The sequence below is a fragment of the Lutra lutra genome, chromosome X (genome assembly GCF_902655055.1).
Source record: "Lutra lutra chromosome X, mLutLut1.2, whole genome shotgun sequence".
Lineage (NCBI taxonomy): Eukaryota > Metazoa > Chordata > Mammalia > Carnivora > Mustelidae > Lutra > Lutra lutra.
This window is the reverse complement of record NC_062296.1, coordinates 56,238,537-56,257,638: the sequence shown is the minus strand read 5'-3', so window position 1 is coordinate 56,257,638 and position 19,102 is coordinate 56,238,537. Positions and strand designations below refer to the sequence as shown.

At 42.9% G+C, this 19,102-nt stretch overlaps 1 protein-coding gene across 4 annotated transcripts in view; it reads left to right on the top strand.

Moving 5' to 3' along the window:
- Positions 1-19,102, top strand: part of CLCN5 (chloride voltage-gated channel 5) — a 157,705-nt gene that overhangs the window by 117,116 nt on the left and 21,487 nt on the right. For 2 of the 4 annotated variants that reach the window (XM_047715400.1, XM_047715401.1), the window contains 2 exons: positions 13,273-13,424; positions 16,017-16,116. In XM_047715400.1, coding sequence (XP_047571356.1) covers positions 13,273-13,424; positions 16,017-16,116 — 252 coding nt within the window. Of the gene's footprint in view, positions 1-10,905; positions 11,063-11,751; positions 11,986-13,272; positions 13,425-16,016; positions 16,117-19,102 lie in introns of those variants that run through there. The other 2 variants (XM_047715402.1, XM_047715403.1) reach the window with 2 other exon arrangements.

Genomic DNA, 19,102 nt, shown 5'->3' with positions numbered 1-19,102 from the left:
GCACGTGTGGGAGAACGTGCCCAGACCACCCCAGCAGGCCTCAGCATGACCTCCCAGTGTCCCAGGGAGGGAAAGATATCTTTGAAAATGAAACACATGACAGTCTGTGAGATCCGCCAAGGAATCTGCGAGACAGTTGTGTTTGTTCTGCTGTGCTGCAAGGAAGGATTATAGTATTCCTCCAGAGAGAAAGGGAAAACATCTTGGGCCCTAGCTCATGGGCTCCTGTCAGCCCTCCAGTTGACTCAAGCGATTGTGTAGATGGCACAAACTTTTTTTTTTTTTTTTGTCCTTATTATGACATAGAAAGGGAATTCAGAATCCATCACCCTCATCATACTCAAACTTCCCCTAAATACTTAGCCTGGGAGGATGGCGATTATTACTCTGCTTTTTGAGCTTGGAAAAAAAAATGGCTTGTTGGGGCCATAAAACATAGCAGTTCTCTATGCTGAACCTTCAAAATGAGGCTTATTAATGATGGCCACAGGCTCTAAGGGCTTCCTTCAGGTTACTTGATAGGAGAATAATACCTGGTCAGATATTAGAATTCGTGCCTTCTTATTTCTTCCCACTTATTTATTTACATTTTTGTTTTGTTTCAAAAACATGCATTATTCATATGTATTTAGTTTTTACCTGATGTCCCATCCAGGATACCACATGACATTTAGTCTTCATGTCGCCTGGGGCTCTTCTTGGCTGCCATGGTGTCTTAGATGTATTTGTTTTTGATGACCTTGACAGGTGTTTTTTTTTCCTGTAGTTTTTAAACTTTATTACATACCTGTATTCTCCACCCCCCAGTTTTATTGAGAAATAATTGATGCACATCACTGTAGAAGTTTAAGACTCACGGCAGGATGGTTGAATTTATGTATACTATGAAGTGATTCCTACAGTAGGTTTAGTTAACATCCATCATCACCTATAGATAGAATCAAAAGGGAAAAAACCTTTCTGCTTGTGATGAGAACCCTTGGAATTTATTCTCTTAACAACTGTCCTATATATCATACAGCTGTGTTAACTGTCAGCTGTAGTCCTTCACGTTGTACATTCTATTCCTAGCACTTATTTATCTTGTAGCTGAAAGTTTGTACCTTTTTGACCACCTTTCTCCAATTCTCCACCCTCCCACCCCTTGCCTCTGGCAACCATAAATCTGATTTCTTTTCTATGAGTTCATTTTTTTTTATTCCACATGTAAGTACAATCACACCGTATTTGTCTTTCTCTGTCTGACTTATTTCACTTAGGATAATGCCCCCCGTGTCTATCCATGCTGTCACAAATGATAGGATTTCCTCATTTTTTTTAGATAGCTGAATAATATTCCATTGTATATATATATGCCACAGTTTCTTTATTCATTCATCATTGATGGACACTTAGGCTGTTGCCATGTCTTCGCTATTATAAATAATGCTGAACATGGGAGTTAGTGTTTTCATTTCCTTTGGTTATATTCCCACAAGTGGAATTACTAGATAGTAGGGTAGTTCTGTTTGTAATTTTTTGATGAGCTGCTATACTGTTTTTCACAGTGGCTGTACCAGTTTACAGTTTTGAGGATGACTGGTCAGGTGTTTTGTAGAATGTCCCCCAGTCGGGATTTGTCTGATGTTTATCTCATGATTAGACTGGGGTTATGGATTTTAGGGAGCAAGAGTAGAAGTAAAATGCCTTTCTTATGACATTGACATTGTATCAAGGCTATATATTGTCCATACGACTTATGGCTGCTGATTTTAACCTTGGTCTTCTGGCTGAGGTAGTGTGTGTCATCTTTCCCTACTGTAAAGTTATTGGCTTTTCATCCTTTCCCTGATGTACTCAATGGAAGGAATTCAGTGCACGACCCACACTTAAGAACTAGGGAGTTATGCTCCACCTCCTTGAGGGTCAAGTATGTCCAGAAATTAATTGGAATTGTTCTGTATGGGACATTTGTCTCTTCTCTCCCATTTGTTTATTCAGCTACTTATTTATGTCAGTAGGGACTCATTTGTTTAAACTTGGGGTTATAATCCATTTCTACTTTATTTTGTTCAGAGTTTTCCAGCTTTGGCCATTTAGAGCTCTATCAGTTTTCTGTTTCCCTTTGAAGCAGCCCTGTCACTGTGGGGTTTTCTTGAGTACTTACTTACTTTTTGGCACTGTAGTATGCCATTTCTCCAAGGAGCCCTGGTTCCTATTAGTAGAGAATGATAAGAAAAACAAAGATACGGGCAGTAGGTGTGCTCATTTCTACTGGGGCATTATTGCTTTAGGTGCTGTCAGCCACCCAGTAAAAAATATGTGTGTGTGTGTGTGTGTGTGTGTGTGTATACTGACCCATGTCTATGTAGTAGATATATTATCTACACGTGACCATCTGTGTCTACGTTAAGCTAAACATGAGATCATGTGTCTCTAATTCTGCTCCATCAACACATGGATCATTCTAGCCTCCTCCCCTGGCATGTTTGTAACCTTCCATTCCAGGTAATGAGAAATTTGGCTCCCACCATCCACCATCCATTATTTAACTGTTCTCTTCCAGTGTACATGTATGGTGCTTTTTAAAAATTCATTTTCTTAAAAGATATTTTTATTTATTTGAGAGAAAGAGGACACAGTGAGAGAGAGAAAGCACAGAAGCTGGGGGAGCAACAGAGGGAGAGGGAGAAGCAGGCTCCTCGCTGAGCAAGGAGCCCGATACGGGGCTCAATCCCAGGACCCTGGTATCATGACCTGCACCAAAGGCAGACGCTTAACCGACTGAGCCACCCAGGCACCCCTGTAGTGTCCTTGTTTTTGTGTCACCTCTTGATTTTGAGTTTCCTTTAAGAGCAGCTTGTTGAGAAAGATTCTGTGGCTCTGTTCTTTCAGCTTTAATCCATTGTCATTACACTGGAGCCCTATTGGCATTGTGGTAAGGTATGTGGGAGCAGGCCATTTTATAGTTTTTTCTTAAATCTCAGTGTCTGTTGGGTCTGTGTCTTCTGGCTGTGACCTCCACACAGTTTCATCCAGTGGTACAGTTTTTGTTCTCCCTGCCCCATACTTCTGATCACGGCATTCCCAATCCATTTCCTGGAAGCCCAGGCCCCCCTTGACTATTTCCTTTGGTTGAGAAGAGAAGGCTGGCCGGAGGGGGTGTGTGTGTGTGTGTGTGTGTGTGTGTGTGTGTGTCTGCCTGCTGAAGTGAGAGGAATGCCCTTCCCCCAGCTAGGAGAGGGCTAAGGCAAAGTATTTCCCCCTGGAGCATAGGGCCTTTGGTATAGAGAAAGCTCTGGGGAATTTCACAATGATTACTCTTCCCCTCCCTGCTTCAGAGCCAGGAGGGGATCTTTCCTTATCTTCCCTGTGAGAACTTGGTAGGGTTCCTGGTGGTAGATCCCACAGGCGTGCAAGCCTCAGAAGTTTCTCACCATCGCGCAAGTCTGCCCTCAGCCTTCGGCAGTTGGGCAGCAGTGCCCTTTTTGTCCCCGTAGCAGTTTCTGGGTCCGTTGGTCTCTACTTCAGGTGAGCAGATCTCTTCATCTCTTTTTGGTTAAACCCGGCTCTGCAGATTTGGGCGTTGTAGTATCAACCTTCCTTCTCAGGCAGGTCTGTGAAAAGTTCCAGATTTTTCAGTTTGTCCAGCTTTTTCTTGTTGTGGGGATGGGAATGACAACTTCTAAGCTCTTCACTTGCTGGAGCTGAATCTGGAAGCTCCCCGTGTGTTTTGCAGTCAGTGGAACCACTTTGGTCCTCTCTTGAAGGAAAAGAAAATATCTGTGGAGGCCCTTTGGCAGTACTATAAATCCAGAGTGGATTCTTTTTAACCTTACCTTGTTCCAGTGTACAGCATGGGGGAAAGGCTGCTATAACATTTTAGGAGCGTATGCTCGATGTTTCTGGGGTCTGTGGTTAGCAGCTACTGCACAGATCCTGTAGCCATATTGGTAGAGCTCTAGTTAGCCATATGCCAGAAGTCTTGGGTCCCAGGTTGTCGTATACTTCACTCATGAGCTGTCTTACTTTTCTTTTCTAAGGATCAGTAGTGCCATTTCATGATCCTACCAGAAGAGTGTTCTCAGGTAACTATGCAATCAAGATACCATTTGGAATTCTTCAAAGCTTAAGGTCTTCTCAAGTCATGCAGCACAATGTATGAGTGATCAAAAAAAAAGTCATTGCTAAAATGATAGAATATCAGAGTTGGAAGGGGCCTTAAAAATCGTGTCTGCAAATCCTTCCTCCTTTTATAGACAGAGAACCTGAAAACCACAGAGATTAAGGCAATTGCCCAAGGTGATAAAACTAGTGATTTGTGGAGCCAGGGTTAGAATCTGTACCTTCTCACTGCTGGACAAGAGGGCCAACAGCAAAGCCTTTCTTTCCCTTGCCTTTCATTTAAAAGCTTCTTCAGCCACCTTCCTGTCAGTGCTTTCCTCCTGGTGTTCTCCAAACGCTGTCACCTGCTTTGTTTCTAAACACCCCAGTGGTCTGCCTCTCAGAATGCAAGCCTGCCCTGTGAAATGTCCTGTCTCTGCTCTTCTAGCTGTGCTATCATTTTTTTGGTCATTATTTTTCTTTTCGGAACCACCACATAACACATAGATACACCTCCCTATTAAAGATTCAAACAATGCACGTGTATATAAAATGTGAAAGGTGCCCTGTACTTGCCACTCCAAAGGTAACCCATCAAAATAATTCAGTGTGACTCTTTGAGTTCTTTTTCTCTCCAGTCAACACATAGGCACTCACGCTGTTTAAAACATTCTTATTATTTTGTGACTTGCTTTTTTCACACAGTGTGTTTGAGACATTTTTCTTTTTTTAGTTCACGTCAGTCTCCTTCTTCCTCGTGCTGTTCCTTTCGTTGCTGGACTCTTTCGTTTCCAGGTTTTTGCCGTCACTACAGTGCTGCAGTGAATAATGTACACACATTGGTGTGGCCAGGTACATGTATTTCTTTAAGAGCAATCCTTAGATTTTATATCTATAACTCATTTTTCTGTCCGTGACATCACACTGTTTCCATGAGTCCAAGAAGAATCTCCTAATTGGTGTTTCCTCTCCAAGTTTTTGCCCCTGCTAGAGAATAATTGCTAATCTCTTGTCCCCAGCTTCTTTCTGGAGATTAAAGATTTTTTTTTTTTTTTTTTTACTTGACAGAGAGAGATCACAAGTGGGCAGAGAGGCGAGCAGAGAGAGAGAGAGGAGGAAGCAGGCTCCCTGTGGAGCAGAGAGCCCGATGTGGGACTTGATCCCAGGACCCTGAGATCATGACCTGAGCCGAAGGCAGAGGCTTAACCCACTGAGCCACCCAGGTGCCCCTCTTTCTGGAGATTAATAGAACCCAACGCAGACTTAGGACAGAAGAAGCAGAGAACTGCTGCTTTGGAAACAATAATTACAAGTTATTACACAGGACTGTGCTAGCCAGGAGGTTTCCCAACCCTGGGGTACGTTATTCGTGTTTTAGGGCAGCGTCTCCCTACCCATGGCATTTCCCAGTCCTTTTGTCAATCCCATAAATGTGTAAGTTTGAGAAGGAAGGAATGAAGAGCAAGTAATGGAGCTGAGAGATGTTTTCTTTATGTGGACAACACCCTCAGCAACTTTGTCAAATCTAGCCCCTCTACTTCCAGTTCTCTATTGATTTTTGTGGCATTCTAGTCCAGTGGGAGCCTGCGGACACCAAGCCATAAATCCAAATGCCGTTTCTGCCAGCTTCGGTGGCTCTGGTAGTTCACACTCTGGGTCCAGTGGTAATGAAAGTGGGTTGGGTTGGGAACTTCCAGATTAGAGCAGATGCTGGGGATAAAAGTCACACCCCCACGCAAATGTCTACAACCCAGTGGGGCCAGAGCTCTACCCATTGGGAAACAGGGAGTCCAAAAGTGGTCTTAGAATCTGGATTCCTGGGACGCCTGGGTGGCTCAGTTGGTTAGGCAGCTGCCTTCGGCTCAGGTCATGATCCCAGCGTCCTGGGATCGAGTCCCGCATCTGGCTCCTTGCTCGGCAGGGAGCCTGCTTCTCCCTCTGCCTCTGCCTGCCATTTTGTCTGCCTGTGCTCGCTCTCTCTCCCTCTCTCTCTGACAAATAAATAAAATCTAAAAAAAAAAAAAAAAAAAAGAATCTGGATTCCTCTTTGTCTTCGGAGTCTTTTCCCTGTCTTTCTGCCATGCCTCATCTTCCCATGTACTTCTCAGAATCCTCAAACTTCACTTAGTAGATTTGTTGCTGTTTTTGCTGTCCCATTACCCGCGTCTCTCACCACCTTATTTTCAAATATGTATTTTTAAAAGATTTTATTTATTTATTTGTCAGAGAGAGTGTGTGCACAAGCAGGGGGAGCAGCAGGCAGGGGGAGAAGCAGGCTCCCTGCTGAGCAAGGAGCTCAGTGTGGGACTCGATCCCAGGACCCGGGGCTCATGACTTGAGCCAAAGGCAGACACTTAACTGACTGAGCCACCCAGGCACCCCTCATCACCCTTTATTTGGTCTAGCTTTCAGCAGAGTTGGGATAGAGAGCTTCCTCTTTGTTGTCCTTCCTGTTTAGGCAACTTCAAGTTTTAACCTGCTGTGATGGAAACCAAAGCAGTCAGTCCTGAAATGAAACGCATGCAAACTAACAGGCACTGACCAGTCAGACCGGATGCCAGACGTAGCACTAGGCAGTGTCCTGGGGCCTCCTCACGTTCCAGCTGCTGAATCATGGGAACATTCAGGAACTTTCTAGGGGATGGTTGGCGGGGAGAAGCATCCTTGGGAAAAAGTAGTCATTTGCCTACAGGGCTGAAGGTATTTCAGTATTTAACAATCAGTATGGCTCTATAGATGGGTATCAATGGAAAGTCTCCTTGAATACATGTCCCAGGGGCCAAACTAAGATAGTATATTAAATGTGACATGGCCCTGTGATACCCTCCAGGGCTTGGATGGGAGAGCTGCTCCACCAGCAGTTGCTTTTTAGCCCCTGGATCTGGGTGAGTGGGAAAGCAAATTGGAAGTGAAATGGAGGCACACATTGATCGGCCTTAAAAGTATTGACTCATTATTGGGGCTTCAACTTTAATGCAGTCTCAAATCTGGGGATGAATGAAATGTGGAAGGGTTCATAACTTTCTGGGAGATCTCGAATGGATGAGCCAATAAAAGAAGGGAAGAGGCTGCAGGTGTGGAAGTGAGAAATGGCATACAGTAGGCTCTTACTACATACCGTTGAGTGAAGGTAAAATTTAAATAACCACAGGATGAATATCTGCTGCCATACGCTAGGTAGAGTGTTGGATTTTTTGTAGGTGTCATTTCAGCCTTGCAAACATACCATATATCCCTGTAAAAATGGAAATACATTTTTAAAAAAGATTTTATTTATTTACTTGACAGATAGAGATCACAAGTAGTCAGAGAGGCAGGCAGAGAGAGAGAGAGGAGGAAGCAGGCTCCCCGCGGAGCAGAGAGCCTGATGTGGGGCTCTATCCCAGGACCCTGAGGTCATGACCTGAGTCGAAGGCAGAGGCCTTAACCCACTGAGCCACCCAGGTGCCCCGGAAATACATTTTTAAAAATGGGACTTTTTTTGGGTCCTGTGATATATACCAAGGGCCCTGCCCCATTTCTCTTGAGTGTTTCTTTCTTCCTTACAGCTGCTGCCAGTGAGTGAGCCCTCTTGCAGCTGCAGTATCACCAAAGCAGTGTTTCAGGGTCTGTGCCCGAGATTTCTTTCTCTCCCCTTTCCCCTTGTGTTTTGGTTAGTGTTTAACTAGTTCATTTAATCAGTTACTATTCAGCCCCCCAGGTAAATTTCTAGTGGCATATTGGTTAGGGATTGAAATAAACATGACTCTCAAATCGGAATTTCTTTTCTTGTATTTTACAAGGTTGTCTAGTTTCAAGCATCATGTGATTTGTAGAAAAAAAAAATTTAGAAAGTAGTTTCCATAAAAGGAAACAAGCTAAATGCATTCATTTATATGCCTCCTCATTCAAGCAGTGTGTTTCTAAAGACCCATTGTTAAGTTTTTAGACCTAAGTGTAACCTTTACTGGGAAAGCTGTTTAAATGTTGACTTTTTTCTGACCGGTTTTCTGGACATTTTTTTCCCAGACTCAAGCAGTGCAAATTACCCTTTAGGGAATTTTTAAAAATTATTCAAATTGAGATCTAATTGTACTTTACCTTGAATCATTTTCCTGTTAGAGTATTAAAATTGTTTTATGTGTAACTTAGATCCCACCGTCCCTTCAAAACTTAACTTGGATTAAGTTTTACCTTTTTTTGGTATAGAGGCAAATACAGACTTACTCAAGTACCTCAGTATGACACGTAGGGTCCTTGTTTAATTTTACTCTTCCTTCCTTGGCAGAAAATTTACACGCCAGAAGCGTAACTCTTAATACACTGTTTTTTGAAAAGCCCCTTTGCATTTTGTGACTTTCTTTGTACCTCAGGAGTTGGTTACGAATGGGATAATCTCTGCTGTCTTTCTTGAGAATTAAGTTTTATAAAGTTACCATTTCTTTCTAGAAAGTTAAAAAAAATGCTAAGAAAAGAAACCAGTTGGATGTGGCATATGACCCACAGTTTTAAGACGTTTGTCATCCAGTCAGGACATACAGGTATGTCCGTGAAAGAGTGGAAACAACTTAATCCCTCTCATTGATGAAACTGAAAATAGTTGTAATATCGTTATCATCATTATTATTATACACTTTCAAGTATTTTATTTGTCCTGTTCTAAAAATTATGATGGGTATTTAAAAATTCCAGGTCTACACTTGTGCCAAATGCCCATTAAGTGGCCTTCCTATGCTGAAAGTTTTAAAAATGAATATTACACTGTATGTTAACTGCACTGGAATTAAAAAACAACATTGTTATAGGAGCCACTAACATTTTAGAAATCAGAAGGTGATCTGATCACATCTGTGTTCCAGAAACATAACTCTGCTTGTTCCCATATGTTAACTGTATTATTGGGTTTTTATCACAGGCTGCATTACAAATTGGTAAGCATTTCTTTGTCTTATTTTCACAACAATATCAGTTAACCTGTGCCTGGCAGTCTGTATCATGAACATATGCTAGAGATCACAAATTTGGCAGAAAAGGGAATTGTAAATTAAATCTCATTTTAGTGCAAGGACTGCATCATAGCTACCAAGACCTAGTTTTCAAAGGAAGTAAATTTACATGGAATAATAAAGTCCCTCCCCTAGATGTAACATTTGAAAAACACATGAACTTACATCAAAAATTATTATAACATGGTGCCAGTACTACAATTTAGTCACTGTATGTTGAAGAACTATGCATTTTATAAATACCAAAACATATAGTATCTTGAAGCATAAAATCATCTAGTGAGATAACGTAAATCTTAGTGGGTGATGTTAAGTGAATTTCGCAGTTACCTTCAGGAACTGCAGGTAGCATCCTATTTAATAAAGAATGACTTTGAAGGAGACTTACAAGTTTGGGCACGTTATTCTCTTTGAGTAAAATAGACACACTTTTCTAAAAGTACAGTTGTGTAACACAGTCACACTTGGGCCACAAATTGCTTTTGATTTTCAAGCTTTGCAGTTTATTGCCTCAGTACTATCAGTTGCCCCTTCATTTTCATTCTTCTCATTAATGCTAGTTGAGTTCGTCAAGAGACTGAGATGTTACGATTAATGACCGACGGGGCCCAAAGCACACAGGGTTCACCATGTCCCTCACAGACTTCATAAGGTTTTGTTGTACTAACATTGCAGGCTGTAGTGGGCCCTCAGAAGTGATGAAAGTGATCACAGCCTTTCAGAGCCCTACGTTTAGGTCTGATTATTGGAGCACACTGACTGGATTAATGTTTAACAGCAGCTGTCCTGCGGATTCACTGAGGGAGTTGAGAGATGGCTATTTCATTCTCCTTTACTCGACTGGCCTTTTTGCACAGTTAATTAAGACCCGCTGAAGAATAGCCTTAGGAATAGGACCTGGGAAGGGAGAGCCTTTTAAATAATGCAGATGTAATAGTGCATTTATTTTCAAAGCCCAAGTAGCTAGTTTTACCCAGTTTGGATTAGTGGGATCAGATTTGATGTTGCTTTCTGGGTAGAGAACTAATACTAAGAAACGACTAATTTTCTTGACTGTAATCTGAGCTTTTACGTTACTAGGCGCTGTTAAAGAGCTGAGCTTGTAGAGTAGTTCACGCGCAGTTCCGTTTTCATAATTTTCTCTAGTTACAATATATACACAGAAAGAACATATGCATACAGTTTAAGGACTGATTATCATGTGGGCACTCAGGTAAGTAGGGCTCAGATGGAGAAAAATTACCAGCATTCCAGAAGCCCCACGCTCTCCATGTGCTCCATTCAAAAGGCGACCCCCCCTCTCTCCTCTGGGTGGCTATCATCTTTACTTTTGTCATTTCCTTGCTTCTTTTTCTAATGTGTCAACTTATATTTGCACCCTAAAAAGACATGATTTAGGTTTGCCTAGCTTCAAACTTAACACGAATAGAGTTGCGTTATGGGCCCCTGTGTCTGGCATCTTTCACTAAGCATTACATGTCTGAGATTTTCTCCTCGTTTTTGCTCGCCAGTGTATTTTTTTAAAAAAGACTTTTCTGTATTTGCCCCTCTCCCTTTTTTACTTAGGATTCCTGTAACTCCCTAAATGCTCTCAGATAGTCCTACTTTGCCTCCCTGGATTTTCTGCTAAATAAGGTCTAACAATTGAAACTCGCCTGGACCCCGGTTTTGTGAACTGACCCGGCTGCCCCCGTTTGACGGCCTTCGTTCAGATGAGACTACATCTTTAAGGCATCTGTGCTCCGTTAAAAACCTTCCTTTCTCCAGGGCTGGTCCAAGGGTCTGGTCACGTGACTCCCCCAGTGACATCACATTCTGACCGCCGGGGAACACTGGTGGTGCTTTAGGTGGCATTTGTTCCTGCGAAAGGCAGGGAACGCAGCAAGGGCCCTTCTAAAGCAGTGCACCCCAGGGCTCCTTCTGTAAATGGCCAAATGCTGGCTGCCAAGGTTATTTCTTCCTTGAGGCAGAAAAAAAGAAAGCTGTGATCGCAGGTAAGCAGACTTGAGCCCAGCCCAGCACCGAAGTGTGACCCCAGGGAGAAGGGGGATCTGGAGAATCACAAGCAGTCTGTTTGTCGGCTTCTAATCACTGCCTGCTCTTTTCGGAGCCGCCTGACAATTTGCGTTGCTAACGGGAGACTGTCTGCGAGGCAGAATGATGCAGTGCTCATGTTACCTAGTGATGTAATAGGAGTCTTTCTTTCCTGTTGGGAAGCTGTTGCAGGGCTTCATGTTTGTCTTAATGTCCGTAGAGCTGGGGGCCTCCTGTGACATACAGTGTAACCTTAGATAGCTCTCGGGTGCTTTTAAAAATCAGTTGCACAAAATCCTCTCCTAAATTTCTCCTGAGAGGAGAGCGCTTGAGTCAGAGCAAATTCATTTGAAGCATTAATCTGCTTTCAAAAGTAAAATTCTGGTTGTTGGGTGTCCTGTGTGTTCATGTCAGCATTTGTCTTGAGAATTCAAACAGCTTGGTTTTCTTTTTTTCCTTTTCTTTCTTTCTTTCTTTCTTTTTTTTTTTTTTTTTTTTTTTTTTTTTTTTTTTTTTTTTTGCCCCTCTCACCATACTTCATTTTCTTTCTGCCCTCCTTTCCTAGCTGGCTGTTTCCCTCCAAGCTCTCAGACATACCAGCATTAATCTTTATCGGTATGCCACTGACAGGATAGGAAATGCTGGGCTGGTGATTCAGCAACCAACCATTTCACAGCCAGGTAGGCTTGAAGATATGGAAAGGACTTTGGTTCGGAGTTTTAAGATTAACTGGTTCCCCACCTCCACTCCAGCCCCACCCGCCACCCTCAATAGGATCTGGATTCTGCAGAGCTTTTCTTTTTAAATGTGTGTGTTGCCAGTGAAAGGTACGCCATCCCCCATCCCAGGGAGGAATTTGGAAGACGGACAGTTTGTAAATCAGGTACAGCTTGGGGGTTAATTCCCACTTACCCTAGGAGAGTGCTGAAGTTGTCTGTGGGAGTTTGGAGTGAAGATGGGGACGCAGTTGCGGGGTGGGGGAGCTGGGTGTCCTCTCAGGGCCCACTTTGGCCTTCTCTGCAGAGGGATTCATCACCAAACAGTCTGGATGAAGCTTTGTCCCTGCCAAGGTTGACGCTGCAAATGTGAGTTTTGGCTGGTTGAGTTCAATGATAGCATTACTCTGCATTTTTCCTCAGTGCACATTTGCATAAATTCCTGAATACTGTTTTGCATTTTGTGTTTAATAGAGAAGTACTGTTTCCCCAGAGGACGGTGTGGAACAAGTTTGTCAAGCAATATTAAGTAACCTAGTTTGTGTACTGCTCCAGTGTTTGAATACTTCATTCTCATCCCCACGGTTCCGCAAATAAACTTCGATTCCGCTGTTATTTCTTGAATCTTGGATATGTGTTAAATGCGAGAATGCAATGGCGACTCAGAGAGCTGCCCTCAAAGAGCTTCGGGTCTAGAAAGGAAGACAAAAATATTTGCATTAAGTGATTATAATAGAAGTGCTGAAAGCAAAGCAGAGAAAGGACTGGTTGGGCAAGTGGGTATGTGGCTTCCATGGAAGGATCAAGGAGGGACATTCTATTGCGTGGCCAGGCACTGGTCCTTGAATCTCTGCTTGTAAGTCTTAGACTGTTCTGCCATAGTGGAAGTTTCTAGGAGCCCATTGCATCAAGGATCAAAGTCTTCAACCTATTGAAGGCTAGTATGTACATTCCAGCCGGCTTAACTCTTGAAGAGCCCGACATGCTTTCTTTGGAGTTCCCACTCAGGCAAAAGCCACCTCCCAGAATTGAATTACTGCCTTACACATGCAAAATAGTTTCTGGTGTGCTCTGTCTGCAAAGACCTTTGGTCCTTTTGTCTCCCTTCCATAAAAGAGACCGAAATACCTAAGCTGCTTCAGTGTGCTCCAGTATTTTGTTTCAGAAATCCTTTTCCCACTACACTTCAACTCCTGCCAGTTCTCCCCTTTGTACTGTCTTGCTCATCTGTCCCTTTCCATTTAGACTGCCTTAAGGCATTCTTCGTTTTGTGCCTAGACCACAGAAACCGCTAAATATGATGGATATTCCCACCAATGACTATATTGCTTTATCAGCACACCCTAACTGTAATCATCCGATGGTTTAAGGACTCACCTTTTGGTGCTCATCAGGGAGGTGTTAAAGTGTTTAGAGTGTCTGAGGTGCTAATGTCTGCTTCCTGTTCAATACAGAGGACAAGTCATACAATGGTGGAGGAATAGGTTCTTCAAATAGGATGATGGACTTCTTGGAGGAGCCGATCCCTGGTGTGGGGACCTATGATGATTTCAACACAATTGACTGGGTGAGGGAGAAGTCTCGAGACCGGGATAGGCATCGAGAGGTAAGAACAAAGATGGTACGCAAGTTAAGTGTCAGGAAACATCAGGGGAAGAGGTTGAAGATACGTATTCTTTATATGTCTCTTTTCTTTTGGCCTTGGACGTGGCTGAATCTGGTGTCTACTGGCAATGTAGGGTTTTTTTTTTTTTTAACTTACTTTATTTTTAGGGCATTTTGTGTCTGATTTTAAAAATTTCTATTTAATGGTGATTTATTTTCCTATAATAAAGTAGTTGGAAAGGATCCTCACAGCCCTGATGTGGGTATAAGTGCCTATGTAAAGAGGTAAAAACAAACTTGGTGGAGGGGACCGAAGTACGTTTCGGAGGTCTTCTTCCTCGATCTCATTTCCCTTTTATGGTTTTCCCTGAAACAGGATTTTTAGAACTAAGAAAAGAAAGGGGGCTTCTTTCAAAGGAATAAAAGGAAAAAAAAAAAAATCTCAGCGCCCTGGTGTTTACTGAAGCCTACAGGATAAAGTCCTTGTGATTATGGCTCTTGTACAACCATAAAAGAAAAGTACGCATTCGACTCAAACCCACAAGACCAACCAAATTCAAATTAAGGATGTTAATTTAATGTGACAGGTAATAAGATGGCGCTCCCAGCTATGGCACAGATTCCTTTGAATTTGGTGAGAGAATTGCCCCACTTTTCCCTTTCCAGAGTCCATGAAAACCTCTTAGAGCAGTCTGCCAAGGTCTTTTGCCCTTAACTTGTTGCCGTGCATCATTTAAATCAGGGAGTCATAATTTCTAGCTCCTCTCAGGGCCACGTGGAGAGCTTACTCAAAAGGGAGGGCCCCCTAGCCCCAGTGATCCAAATTCAGCGGGAGATCCTCTGGTGAGACATTTCTTCAGCCAGCCTTAGGTGTGGTTGTTTCTTTCTTATTGTTTCTGCTTTGAGTCCAAATTTAAAACGTGATTTTGAAGTCCGTCCCACTCTCTCCCGAGTTCATGATTTCCTTTGCTCAGAGCCAGGCAAGTCTCCTGAGCAGTGAGGGGAAGATCGCTTTTTATTCTTAAGCCCTTCCCGTCTCCTGACTGGTTTTCTCATAATCACCTGAGCCTAGCAGTCAGGTTGTCCCTGGTAGAGGTTTTGAGAAATGCCTGCGTAATCCTTGGATTTCTGATCATCTCACTGAGTTTTCTGTCCTAACTGAAAAAAGGGGATCTCTACAAAAACACTCGCTGTTTTTCATAAGGTTGCCGCTACTTGGGTACACACGCACATGTTCTGTCATACCAGTTCATCAGGCAGGCTTTAGAATTTCTGCCATCCATAATTCAGAGTTCAATTTGTCGTTCAGCATGTTATTTCCATTGTGAAAGTCATCTGGGATATGACAAGGGCATATTTCCCACTATCTGAAAATGGTTGCATCCAAGACACATTATGCTAATTACTAATAATTCAAAACCAGTTAGAATGTGTTTATCAAGTCTTCAAAAGGGACTCTTTTTGGCGTGAACTGTTCATCATTAGACTGGAAACACTGTTGCAGAGAAAAATATCGCCTTATCTACTTTACGCACTAAAACTGGAAACTTAAGGTCATAGGTCGAAATGAGTTGTTGAATGCTTTTAAAATGTTTTTAGTAATTTATCATTATTTGCGATAGTGCTATAGATGAAGATCGGATAACGATGTCACAGTTTCAAAGATAAGAAATAGAGGTGCAGAGAAGGGGACAGTGACAAAGCTGTCTGAATGCTTGATTTTGAAGTGTGGGCACTGAAGGGTTAAATTGAGGAGGCTAGGGCCTGAAATGTAGACTTTTCTGCACCCTTCTCAATTAGCCTCAGTATTCCCAGCAAGTTTTTTTTTTAAAGATTTTATTTATTTATTTTTTAAAAAGATCTTATTTTTATTTATTTGAGAGAGAGAGAGAGAGAGCATGAACAGAGGAGAGGCAGAAGGAGAAGTAGAAGCAAGCTCCCTGCGTTGTGGGGCTCGATCCCCGAACCCTGGAATCGTGACCTGAGCCCAAGGCAGACGCCTAACCAACTAAGCCACCCAGGTGCCCTTCTGCCATTCCCAGCAGATTTTTGGAAATAAAGAGATGTATCCGTCATATCATTTAGTATCTGTGATCAGTGCGGGGAGCAAGTCTTGGAACTTGCTGACCTGAAGTAGCGCCCCAATAGGAAACCTCACACTGTACTTTCACCACTCAAATAAGCCCATGTTTGTGGAATGAGCCCATGTTTGTGGATTGGAAAAACAATCAACCTATTGGCCGAGAGTCAAGAGACCTTAGAATATCGGATGTCTAGGGCAGAGACCACTGCAAAAAGCAAAACAAATTGAGGTGATAGAGAATTAGCAGCTGAATGGGGAATCCCTGACTAAGGTACCTGGAGCCATTGCCATACTGCAGAGAAAGGTAGGGTTCAGTAAGACGGGCTCAGTAAAACTCCCAAGTTCCTGATGAGGTCAGTTCAGCCCAGAATTATCTGAGAAGTAACTCCACCATTGGTCTCTATGCCTAATGAACAGATTTGTCTTTGTGTTTCTTTACTGTGCGTTTAAAGGTGAGAAAGCAAGTGTGTGTGTAGTGTGTGCCAAATTTTTCCCCTCATTTCTCCCTAGATTACCAATAAAAGCAAAGAGTCGACATGGGCCTTAATTCACAGTGTGAGTGATGCTTTTTCTGGCTGGTTGTTGATGCTACTTATTGGGCTTTTATCAGGTATGGTAAACTATGTTTATTTTCTTAAAAAATCTCCTAAAATTTTGTGGTGTGCCCTTCCCCAAATCATGAACTGAGTTGCGTGCTGTTTTTTACTGTTTTCCCACATGAAACAAATTGCTGGTGGACCTCGAGGAAGCTCAGTGTTCCCATCTGTAAAGGGATACTAATACTTGCTTCCCCTTCTTTAAAGAAATGCAGTTAAACGAGGAAATGTATCTAAATGCGTTTATACGCTATGAAATATTATATCCATTTTAAGGCGCTATTAGCACTGCCTTTCAGTGATTGTCGTGAGGAAGAGTTCTTCTAATAGAGACAATCAAAGTTTTTTGTGTTAAAAATTTTATTTATTTGAGACGGAGAGAGAGAGCATGAACAGGGGAAGGGCAGAGGGAGAGGCAGACTCCCCGCTGAGTATGGAGCCCCATGTTGGGGCTCGATTCCAGGACCTAGGGATCATGACCCAAGCTGAAGTAAATGCTTAACCGACTGAGGCTCCCTCCCAGGTGTCCTGAGACAATCCGTTTTTCTTTTTCTTTTTTTTTTTTTTAAACACATACTACATATGATTTCTTTTCCTTTAACATTTATTTATTTTTTATTTTGTTTTTTCAGTGTTCCAAGATTCATTGTTTATGTATCATACCCAGTGCTGCTACATGGGGTTCCTAGGAGGAGATAGAGAACTTCCTGGGAGCTTTTTGTAGCTATTTCTTAAACATCTGCTCTCTCATTTGGTGGTGAAGAACATCAGAGAAGATAGGGCCCATACCCTCCAGAAACTTATAATGTCATTCTTCCATGCTGGCCGACAAGTGGGATGACCCTTCCTTTTTCTGTCATCTCCATCAACCTCCCAAGCCACGCCAAATAATGCACAGTCTAACTAGGAATAGTGCACTTGCTAAGCCCATACATCTTTAAAGCAAGCTCCCACGCAGGCTTCCCCTCCCACCGAGGAAGCAGAAAGCCAAGAATACCTGGGAGAGATGCTAAGGATTGTATCCTTATGGTAGTAAAAGATGGAAGACCTGGAATACTGAGCTGAAAGAGAAGTTAGGTGGGAAACCTGGAGGTAGATGGGATAAAAAGACTTATTAGCATGGGCTCTACTTCGCAGGACTTGAATCCCAGCCCCGCCACTTACTAGTTTTGTGACTTTTGGCAAGTTTCTTAACCGTTGGCAGCTCTAGTTTACTGATCTGTAAAACGGGGCTAGCAAGAGTACCTGTAGTCCACATTTGCTGTGAGGACAGAGTAGTAGGTAGATGAGATGTAGCACGCATAGTGCTCTGCACGGTGCCCACAGTTGTTAACAGCACTGTTGCTGCTGTTGCCTAGGGAAGATTACGAGCCACAGAGCATAAGACAATTGCTACACATGAAGAAAGGCTCAGCCATAACTGGGTTTTCAAAGATTACCTAGGGAAGGCGTCAGCAGTGTTTTTTGTTAAAGGACTGGATGGTCCCTATGGTATGAAAGCGGCCATAGACAATAGGTAAAGAAATGAGCGTGGCTGAGACCAAGCAAAACTTCATTTACAAGCATGAAGGCGCATTTGACCCTTGGGCCATAGTTTGCCAACCGTGGTCTAGGGTGTTAATGCTACCCCTTCTGGCCAGTTTAGAGTTGGCTGATGACGGACCGAGTGGTCTGTAATGCTAAGTATGGCAAAGAGGCTGAAGGGAAGGAAGAGGGCTGAGAAAAGGTTATATAGCTGAGCCCTTAGTAGGATAGCAGTGACCTTGGAAAACTATCTCATAAATACTAGGAGTCAGATTTCAAGGCGAAGCAACCATTGTAGAGATTTCAGAGCTATTAGGTGCCCATTGGAAGACGAGAAGGGCCAGAAGCTAGGGATGGTAATGAGGACAGGGGAAAGCATTTTGTTCTGTACGACAGGAAACCTGATAAAATTTGTAACCGAGGAAGGGGCTCATTAGGAAAGGAGAAATAGCAGGAAGAGGGAGGATAGGTTTGAGGGTACTGGTGTTAGATAGAATAAGGACAGGCTCACGTGAAACAGCCGGAGAACAAGCCAAACTCTGTAACGCATGTGAATTTTCTGAGTCTGGGCAATCTGTGCAGTTAAGAGAAGGCGGAGAGGGTGGGCGTGGCCAAGAGGCGTCAAACAAGGTGTTAGATTTGACTAGGTTATTCAAGTATGTAAATAACCTCTGTTAACACTTTTAGCACCTACCCAAACATACACACGGCATGGCCTCCAGCCTGTTGGAATGTAGGCGTAATATCCTCAACTTTTTAATGTATTTCTTGTCACTAGGTGGCCAGTGAATGTTTTTCTTTTCCCTCGTACACACAGGGCATTTTGTTTTGAGGCATCGCAGAGCAACAAGAAGCAGTGTGTCTGAATGTAGGAACAGTCTGGGAATTCAGGGGCTGTGAATTTTATGATGTCTTTGCTATTTCCCTAAAGCATGATTCTAGACCATTTCATTTCTTTATGCCAGAGTTTCTTCATCTGGACGACAGAAATGATGAGAAGGCCAGAATCAAAAGTACTGTAACGATTTTAACCCTACCAGGCTATTAACCGGAGCACATAATTCCCCATTCACTATTCATTTTCTCAGAATTGCCTTTGGTGGCTGTTCTGCACATAATATAGTTTGCTCCTGTTTCACTGAGAAAACTTCTGGATGGTCACGTCCAAGGCTCGGGAGGCTTCGACATGTCTGTAGCTTCATGTCACTTGCCACGTGCGTCACGGTCCGTGCTTTCTCAAATTTGCTTTTCTCAGCCTCGAATGCCTTCCTGCCCTGGCTCAGGTTCCCTTGTCCACGGAGCAGGATTGCTAACAAGGTTGAGCTCTCCTCTCCATGGTCTTCATCAGCTCCCTTACCCTAGCCTCAAACAAAGATCATGTAAGAGTCTTCAAGGAAGGCAGTTCACATTTTCTCAGTCTTACATAAATAGTGAGAACAAAATGATCTTTAATAAGCTTGACTGTCTTCGGGGTTC